Genomic DNA, 9902 nt, shown 5'->3' with positions numbered 1-9902 from the left:
AGAATATACCCAATGGAATATTCTAAACATTTGTAACCTAGTATATCTTAATCGTATCTCAACAAAGCTGCTAAGAATAAACATATACACGATTTTTGAGACAAAACGGTTCAGCTGCTAGAAGTGCCTCTTCTTATCAACAGTGGAATCAGAGTTAGAAAGCGTTTTGCTCTAACTTTACCAAAGGCTCTTTCACATAAGCATCCCTGAGCAAAGCTGAGAGCCTGGTATTGTGTTCCTGGTATATGTTGGGGTGATGGGGAAAGAGGCAGTCACCCAAGTGAAAGGGATGTTGGTCTTCAAAATTGCTAACACAGAGACATACACACATACACACACACACACCACACACACACACACACACACACACACACACTCAGGATTGCTTGCTGCACAGTAATTGATACTTAATTCAACGCTGTCAAAACAGCACAAAAACAAAATGTCAGTTTGACTCACTTGTCATTTTAGCATTAAAATAACGTGTAACTTAGGGTTTTAATTCCCTAACATGCCTTTTATTCAGAAAGATTCAGACTTCTAGAAGCATTCATTCAGGGAACTTCAAGACCTAGTCCACTACATGAAATTCTGATCCTGTAAAAATAGTTTATGCATCTTTCATATTCATTCTACAGGTTCAGTGGGGTGTGCAAATTAATGGTGATTGTTTTTTTTACCTGTTTCATTTCGATCAGAGCCCGCATTCTCAATCAACATTAATCGAACATATTTGGGACTATGCAACGGCCAGCAGATAAAAGAGAAAATGCTGTTAATTTAACTACCCGGTCGCTTTGCACCAAAATTTTGCGTTCGCGCTTTAAGGGGTCTCTCCGAGCTTCAGACTCCGCTCTTTTTCAGCAAACCCAGAAAGTGTCCCCCCTCTGAGGAGTTTTCAGTCGCTACACTCTTTCGGGTACCGCCCGAACGCCTAGCGTTTGGGCGAGCTCTTGGGGAGGGCTGATCTCCACGAAAAACAAGCTGGGTAAAGGGGCGAAGCCACAGAAACCTGTTCTCAGCCCCTGGGAGAAGCGGGGAGTTGGGACCCTCTAGCTCTGGACTTCGGGCTGGCTCCCGGACCTGCTTTAAGCGCAGGAATATCCGGGCATCGAATAGTCTCCCCCTGAAAGCGCGCTGGAGCAGTGTCCGCGCCCTTGCCGCACGGATCCCGGAGAGGCTTCACCAAGTAGAGGATTCGGGTACCCCCAGCCCTGGCGCCCAGCTCGTTGGTACGGTGACAGGTGACAAAGATGATCTGGGCTGCTCCTATCTCTGGCAGGAATAGGTGGGGCGTGAAGGAGAGCGAGGTTTGGCCGCCGCGGGAGGGCAGGAACTTCTTTGGCGTGGTCCAGCGCCCTCGGAGCGCGCTGCCTTCCCCCCGGCAGGGCCTGGCGCGGGCGAGTCCGGGTGTGGGTGGCTCCCCGAGCCGATCTCGCGCGGCAGCGGTCCTAGCCCCCTCCCCCCTCCCCCGCCAACGGGGGTGGGAAGCTGCGGGGTGGGAGTCACCGAACGTGATTGCCCGAAGCCCCTCCTGCCGGGGCGAGGGAACGCCATAAAAGGCCCGTTGCGACCTGCTCCGGACACCCCATCCGCCGGCTCTCACCCCTCGGAGAGGCGAGCCGGACTGCACAGCACTCGCGGCCCAGTCACGCCCGCTCGCCAGCCCGCCAGCCACCGTGAGTGCCACGACCCGCTTGCTTGGCGGGAGCGAAGGGAGTGCGGGCACCTGTGAACTTGACCGGGGCGCCGTCTCACCTTCTGCAGATCCCAGGGGCGCTGGGAGGGTCGCGCCCCGCTCCCCAACCCCTACGCGCCGGGCTCTCGGCGGCTAAATTCCACTTGCTCCTTCCTGTCCCCTCTGATGGTGCATCTGCCCTCTCCCCGACCCTCCTGGCTGGCTCGCTCCTCTGGGTTATCTTTAGGCGGATAAAGAGGGAGAACACGACCGCATCCCAGAGCAGCTGGCGGTTTCCTCGAGGGTCGCCGCCTGGAGGGAGTTTTCCCAAGGCGCGCTCCCAGAATGAGGACTCCCCGGAGCTTGGAAGACGCGCTCCCTGCCGCCTCTCGGGATCCTTGGGATCCGATCTGGGACTGACTGGCCCGGGAGCAGTTCTCCCCCCACCCCCCCACCCCCCAGTTGCCACCCTGAAGTACTCTCAGCCATCACTGTCGAGCTCCTGCGGCCGGGCAGACCGAAAGTAGAAAAGAAGAAACTTCTTTCCTCTAACAGGGGGTTTGGGGAAGAGGGTGGGAAAGGGATAAGTCCTCCACGCAGCGGCAGGAACTTCTAATCTGTTTTTTAAAGTGTTTTAAACTGGCGCCGGCGCCTCCCCCAACTCTGCGCCTCTCACCGCGGGATCTTCGGCTCTGCTACTTGACCAAAGTTGCTCAGAATTTTCGGACGGAGCAGCGGGGCCGGGCCAGAGCAGATCTGGACCTAAATCCGCAGGGTGGTGCTCGCCACGCTCCGCTTCCCTCGGCGTGACTGGGTCGAGCGCGGACTGGGGGTGGACGTGGGGTAGGGGTGGTAGCAGCGGGATGGGCGCGGGGTCCAGAGGAAGGAGATGCGGAGTGTGTATCCTCTGAATCCCCCAAGCCCACTCCGCTGCCCCTTCGGTGTACGCAGATGCTGGGTAGCAAGCGACTGGGGCTGTCCGGACTGACCCTCGCCCTGTCCCTGCTCGTGTGCCTGGGAGCTCTGGCCGAGGCGTACCCCTCCAAGCCCGACAACCCCGGAGAGGACGCGCCGGCGGAGGACTTGGCCAGATACTACTCGGCGCTGCGACACTACATCAATCTCATCACCAGGCAAAGGTATGTGGGCTACGTGGGAGCGACGACTCCGGGACCAACCCGCTTGCACACCCGGAGATCGTGGGGATTTCAGAAGACAGGGACCTTTTCTTTTTCTTCTTTGTATCCCGGGGTAGGACAGTATCGGGCACATACTCAGCTATCAGTAAATACCAGGGCACTGAGTACATTCCCTCTGCAACTACAGTTACAAAATCCTGATCCCCAACTCAGGTTCCCCAGGCTGGGTGGCTGGCCATCTCCTGTCACCCACCCCCTTATCTTTTTTGTTCTTAGAGCAGTTGGGGGTTCTGTTTGCAAACCTGAATAGGAAAGTACCCCGTGAAAGGGGTCAGGAGGGTGCCGGGGAGGTGCTGTAGGGAGAAGGGAGAGCGGGGTATCTAGAAAAACAACAGCACAAGCTAAGGAGGAAACAGCTGAGTCGCCAAAGACATTGCCTGGTTTTCCAACCTGCCCAGACCGAAGTGAATGACGGTATTTAGGAAAAGACAAATAGAACTATTTTTTTCCCTTCTGTACAGTGTTTTATTGCAGTCTCAGCCCCTCACTTGACAATCCTGCTCCTAATAAGTAGATATTTAGCAAGAAAATAGTTGATGTAACATGGTGAGACTCTACCCATTTCATAGCAGGTGAGTTCTGAAAAGGAAATGCCCACTTGGTGCTTTTTTAAGGAGAAACTTAACAGTGGTGTACTCACTCTAGGGTGAATCCAGGGATTACATGTAATCTGAGAAATTGTCATTCATCTTTATTCTGAACCCCCAGAAAGCTAAGATGAAAGGCCATATTTTACTCTCAACATCAGATCTTAAGCAAAAAATCAAATCCAAAATATTTTACAAATAACATAGGATTTAAAATTTGCTTCCAAAATTGGTTCATCTTAGTTTTGAATCATTCAGTATCTTATTTTAATTACTGAGATCAAATGACCTTAATAAGCTAAAAACAATGAGCTCTTTACAAGCATTAATGTTATTTAACATATTTAAATTACGTTTTGTAAAATATTGTTTTTTGTTTGTTGTTTTACTATATTCAGGGAATAGTTGGAAAGGATCCAAAGTGGGGAGAATTTATATTTCTTAATTTTTAACATTTTTTCTGTTTCATCAGAAAGTTGTTTCATCCTAAAAATCTTTTTTTAAAGTACCAATATATATAGAATCAGAAATACATGAAAGTGCCAGAATTAAATAGTATTGGTTTATGGTCCCTAAAGTCAGATAATTTTCATTAGTGAAAAGCAAAAATGTCTTATATCTTAATAGACTTTTCAGAAAGTTAATTGCTTCAAATTCTTGCTTATGCTATCATACAGACCAGAGAAAAGAACTTTTACAAATTGTTTTTTTTCTTCTAGGAAAGCCTTTATTAGTTATTTAGTCTGTTAATTATAGCATACAGTAAAACTTATTTTTCAGAGATGATTGCTGTAAACCTTTACTATTGTATAAAGCTTTAGTATTTCAACATGTTTTCCTAGGCATTATTTTCTTCAGTCTTTACCTCAAAGCTTTGAAGTGAGTATAACTATCTCCATTTTACAGATCATGAAACTAAAAACATTTCATGAAAACCCTTTTTTAGTGATGATTAAATTGGAGCCCTCCTCCTATCGATCTTTGGATGTTGTCACCACTGTCAGCAGTCAATGTGATCTTCAACACCCTTGATGAGGAGAAAATAAGGGAAAGGGATGAGATTCAGGTTAGGTGGGAAGGAGTTGGTCCTGAAGCAGTTTTCTGTCTCATCTTCATATAAGTTCCATCTTAGAAACACTCAAAGGCTTATGATCTGCACCCATCACCTCCATTCTGTGCTCTTATCATCTTCGCACCGCACACATCCACTCATACACGTTTGTATTTTTGAAAATTACATTTGTGAACATACGTTTTAATTTGGCATAAATGGTACTGTGATATCATTCTCTTTCCTCCCCTCTGCTACTCAGTTCATGTTCTAAAGCCATATACTCCTGGTTCATCGCTTCCATAGGTGGCATCGTTTATTCTAGAGCATTGATCTACCACATTTTATTTATACAGTCTCCTAGGTCAGTGATTCTCAACTGGGGCTGACTTTATGCTCCCCAAGACACTGGGCAATGTCTGGAGACATTTTCATTTGTCATAGTGGTGGGGTGGGAAGGTGCTACTGGCATCTAGTGGGTAGAGGCCAGGGAAGCTGCTAAACATCCTACAATGCCTAGGACAGCCCCTGATAACAAAGACTTATCCCGCTCAAAATGTATACAGTGCCAAGACTGAGAAATTCAGCCCTAGACTAGAGTTTCTCCCTCTTGGTCTCTCATTGTTATCACCTGGGAGCTTTTAAAATATACTGATGCTGCTGTAACAGCAGCATCAGTATATTTAATGAACTTGTGAATTAAATCAGAATCTCCCCGTGGGGGGTGGGGTACGGGGCTGGGCTTTACAGTGGGTTTAAAAGCTCCCCAGGTGATTCTAATATGCGGTCAGATTTAAAATTCTTTTCCCTAGAGATGCTATCTTTGAACGTTAAAGCATTGTGGAGAAGAAGGATAATCCAGAATTAATTAGAGCTGGAAGAACAGTCATCAGTGCTGCTCTGGGTACCACTTTCTGACTGTGTAAATTCTGCTGTTACAGACTTAGGTTCTCTAATGGTAAATAGGAGAAAATATTCTCCAGTTCTTTAATTCACTGAAGTATGATGAGGATAAATGAGTTAAGGTTGCCCAAGAGTTTTAGCATTAGTAAAATCAACTGATGGACAGAATAAATACATATAAGCAGCAGCCTGCAGCCTGATGCTACAACTCCAGAAAATCTTTGAGGAAATCTTACAAATGATGGGGACGGGGAGATGGCTTTGTATTTGCATCCCTTGAGTTCCAGCAAAGGAGCAATAATAGGAAATCTTTCCCCAGAATTTAGATTTAACTGTGCTCAATAGGCAGTTAGCATATATCCGCCATCAGCTTTGTTCCTCTGTTTTATCTGTTAGCTAATCAATCCACGCCAGGCTTATTTTTCACTTGTGGAAAAAAGCAGCTGCTGATGTCCAATGCCCTTTCTAAGAAAGGGAAAAACAGACTCCTCAAAAAATACAACTTGGTGTAGACTTGTCAGATCCTTTAGCAGTGAGAGAGACAGACAGACAGACAGACTAATGTCCTCACTTACCTGGAGCCAGCAGCATATACTACCCTGGCAGGAGAACATAACCTTGAATTCATATATCACCCTATCCATATCCTGCTGTGGGAGAAAAGAGACCAAGAACATTTCCATGGACCAGAAGGATTCCTTCATATTTTCAGGGCAGATTAAAGTCACAGCATGAGAGAAGGCTTTTAGCTTTTGGCACCCCAAATAAGTATGGACTCAGGATCTGTTGGCAGCTGTGAGAATGGGTGCATTTCAACAGCAGTAATGTGCATTCTTGTGTATCGCTCTGTCACTTTCAAAGCATTGTGACTTACACTGGATATTCATCAAGACTCTAATCTAAGCAGGAGTTATGATTTTATTTTTACAAATGGGAGAACTGAGATTCAAAGACACAGGTGAGTCTAGAACTTCAGTCTGATGAGTTTTTCATAGACCTGTTTCTGAAATATCATGTGGTCTCTTTGATTTAAACTGATGTATGTCATCAGAACTGTAAGCCAGTTAGCTAATTATGGAAACATTTAAAATCATACTTCGTGTCACCTAGTTATAAAACTATACATATGTATTGTTTGTGATAATATAAAAAGGCAAGAATTTGACTAGGAATTTCGGTTGGGTTATATAATCTGCTAAGTTATCTATTAAGTATTTAAGCAAAATTTAAATATATATATAATTTGAAATCATATTTATGATGTTTCTATATCATGTATGTTTCATTCACCTAGATTACTCGTTAGCAGATGATCAACTGAAAATAACTTTTATATTTAATACCACAAATCTTTTCTTTTCCTAAAGGTTTTTATGGTTCCTCCAAACTTGCTTTAAAGGACTTTTACTCTCCCCGACCCCGCTTTTTTTTTTAGATATGGAAAACGATCTAGCCCTGAGACACTGATTTCAGACCTCTTGATGAGAGAAAGCACGGAAAACGTTCCCAGAACTAGGTATGTAAACGCTTGTGTGGGGACATTATTGCAGAGTTCAGGTACCCAGGAGAGGGAAATCAGAGAGGGCTGCTGGGAGGAGGCGTTTGGAATGGGGTCTTCTAGACCAGGTAGGATTTGGACAGAAAGAGGGGTGGGGAACAGAGCAGGGAGGACCTTTCTCTTCACACACTCATTTGCAAATCTCTAAACTGCTGTGGGGTAATATTTTCTGGCTCAAATTATTTGATGCTCCTTTGAAATTTTAAATATGAGTGACTTTAATCTCAGAAATTACTCTATAGAGAATTTCTCACTGGCTTAGATTGTGGAAGCATAGGGTAAGCAGCCCATCTCTACATTGAAATGACCAACTCTCCATCTTTGGCTGAGGTCATCTTTAGTTGTTATACCCTAGGTGGAGGATCTCCACATCCTAGGAAATGCCCCTTCTGGTTCTCACTCCAGTCTTCCTGGTTTTACACGAAGCTGTAGATAAGTCGAGGGGTACTCCTGCTTACTTTTTGACATGTTTTAGTTCAACTGATGTCACATCATAATTTATCACATTCAATGAATGAACAAGAATGACATTATTCTTAGGGCTTGTCTGGAGCCTTGGGGCTTTCTTGGAGTGTGGACCTGCCTTAGGAAGGGTGCCCTCTGATATCTAGGTGTCAGACATTGGGCTGGGGTCCTCCTGAGAGGAGACTGTGAGTGAAAAGATGCCTGGTCCTCCTCCGTTTCCATAACTGACTCTCCTGTCCCAGGCCCCCTGCCCCTACCCACCAGTAAGATCACATGGCATATGGTTTATCCAGTTCTGTGCTAGCTAGTCCGCCTTAAACCCAGAGCTCTACAACATCAAGAACGAAGTTCCCCAGGAGAGGTCACTAGAACACTTGCTCAGCACGTGTGACTGGTTGTCACTCTTCATTGGGTTCTCCCCAGAGGATGAGCCGACGACCCTCTGAGCCGCCCGCCTCCCCTCCCACCCTCCCTCTGTTCTCTTGTGAAATGGCCAGCCAGGGTGAAGGTGCACGTGTAGAGTTGTCAGGTTTGTTCTCTCTGAAGGAAGCACCAATTTGGACTGAAATAAAACTCCAGTGCTCTTGTCCCTGGTGGTAGCAGCCAAGACTTGAACATCAAATGCAAGGGAAGCAGGTGGAAATCTCATACTAAGCAATACATACTTCTTAATGTTTCATTGATAGGCATATGATGTTTGCCACCGTAAAAAGTTTAGGCTATGCTCTATCTACTTAGGGTTAGAAATATATAATCGTCCAGACCGACTTACTGTCTTGCTTCTGCTCTTTGTTTTGTGGCCAAGCCTCACACGGTTGGTGCATGAAATAGAGTTAATCGTACTCTGATTGACAGGCTCAATCATGTGTACTTAGAAGGAGACAAAACTTGACAGCCTTGAAGTTGCCTGTGAATGCTATTTTATTTAAAAGGGTTCTTTATAGTCTAATAAATAGCACCTTACTACATAAAAAGCCTTGCAGGAAAATACAGGAAGCACATTCAGAGTTGAATGACAGTAAGTTTTTTTTACAGTTTCATGTGATTCCTGTAGTTGTGATCTTCAGAAATATTGCAGGGTTCTTTGGCTTCTTTGATAAATACAGAGCCTTTTAAATACTCCCTCTGAGATTTGCCCGAGACTCTCGGTAACATGAGTGAAAGCTACTCAGCTGGGTCTCTGTACATTATGCCACTGTCTCCCGCTCTGATAGTCTACATGGCCTCCTATTTAGAATGCCAACAGCAGACTTTTCAACAGCTTCTGATCATCTTTCAGTTCAGAACTGAATGTCTCACTCTTGCAAGGCTCCCAGGAAGTTGGGAAGCTTCTCTTACGTGCTTTGCTTCTTGTGTTTGACAGGCTGGAAGACCCTTCTATGTGGTGATGGGAAATGAAACTTGCTCTCCGGTCTTTGCCTATTTTTCAACCCCTATTTCATCCTGTAAAACTAGAGTCTGCCGGTCCTCCCAATGCATGCAGCCCCTTTGCTCACCTCTGCAGAATTTCCTTTTGTCGACATTGTATATATGTGCGTTTAAATAAAGTACCACGCATTCAAAAGTGTATGCTCCTCAATGCAGAATCTGCTGTTGCAGTAGTAAGAATTATTTGAAGTTATTCATTAAACCACAATCTCCCTCAAGTAGTAGATTCAAGGTTTGTTTCACCAATATTAAAACAGTGCCTATGGAAGATATAAAGATATGATTTATGACGACCAAGACTCAGCTGTGGGGAGTGTGGGTGTGGGTGTGTGTGAACAACAGACATATTTGGAAACACAGAGCAGGGCAATGCTAATTTCTAACAATTTGCTGAACTTTTTCCCCCATTCATATGGAATTCTTGCTAACCTTGTTAGCCTATGCTGTCAGCAGAAAGGACTGATGTCTGAAGGAACTTTCTGCAAAATGTCCTGTATGTCCTCTGTTGAATACAGTAGTCACTAGGTACATGTGGCTTTTGAGCACTTGAATGTAGCGAGTGCAAATAAGGAGCAGAGTTTTACATTTTAGTGTATCTTAAATAGCCACGTGTTTCCAGTGGCTGCCATATCAGACAGCTCAGATCTACACGTTTACTTAGGCCACCACTCTTAGAATTTGAGTCCTAAACAGAAACACACTGAGTAGGATGATTATCTTTTCACACAACATGGGGTATGATAATTAATTTAGCTAAAGGTTATTAAACTTCCCCTCTCCTTCACTTATTATACTCCCTCCACGTACTTATTTGCATAGGCTTAGTATTAGATTCTGATGTGTAATTTCTAAATCAAAGAAAATGGGCCTCATCCTATATTTGTACTTTGAACCACACCGTAAAAAATATGCACAAATATTTTTATGTGATGTCTTAAAACTGCTTACAAAAACCCTGTACACACCGTGACTTAGGGAATTGTATGGTATACAAAATATTCTTTGTTCACAAAGCATTCTAATGTTTCCCCAG

The 9902-nt window shown here is 44.9% G+C and overlaps 1 protein-coding gene across 1 annotated transcript; it reads left to right on the top strand.

Moving 5' to 3' along the window:
- The first annotated feature begins 1342 nt into the window (after positions 1 to 1342).
- NPY (neuropeptide Y) lies at positions 1343 to 9005 on the top strand. The gene is made up of 4 exons (XM_030857359.2): positions 1343 to 1679; positions 2630 to 2817; positions 6854 to 6934; positions 8805 to 9005. The coding sequence occupies exons 2-4, from the start codon at positions 2630 to 2632 to the stop codon at positions 8827 to 8829; spliced, it is 294 nt and encodes a 97-aa protein (XP_030713219.1). The 5' UTR covers positions 1343 to 1679; the 3' UTR covers positions 8830 to 9005.
- Positions 9006 to 9902: the final 897 nt, after the last annotated feature.

This window comes from Globicephala melas, chromosome 9 (genome assembly GCF_963455315.2).
Source record: "Globicephala melas chromosome 9, mGloMel1.2, whole genome shotgun sequence".
Taxonomy (NCBI): Eukaryota; Metazoa; Chordata; class Mammalia; order Artiodactyla; family Delphinidae; genus Globicephala; species Globicephala melas.
The sequence above is the reverse complement of the archived record's forward strand: the minus strand, read 5'-3'. Positions and strand labels throughout refer to the sequence as shown.

Coding starts and splice junctions, on each gene's coding strand:
- NPY (XM_030857359.2), top strand. CDS start 2,630: ATGCTGGGTAGCAAGCGACTGGGGCTGTCCGGACTGACCCTCGCCCTG. Junction 2,818..6,853: donor AATCTCATCACCAGGCAAAG/GTATGTGGGCTA, acceptor TTTTTTTTTTAG/ATATGGAAAACGATCTAGCC. Junction 6,935..8,804: donor GAAAACGTTCCCAGAACTAG/GTATGTAAACGC, acceptor TGTGTTTGACAG/GCTGGAAGACCCTTCTATGT.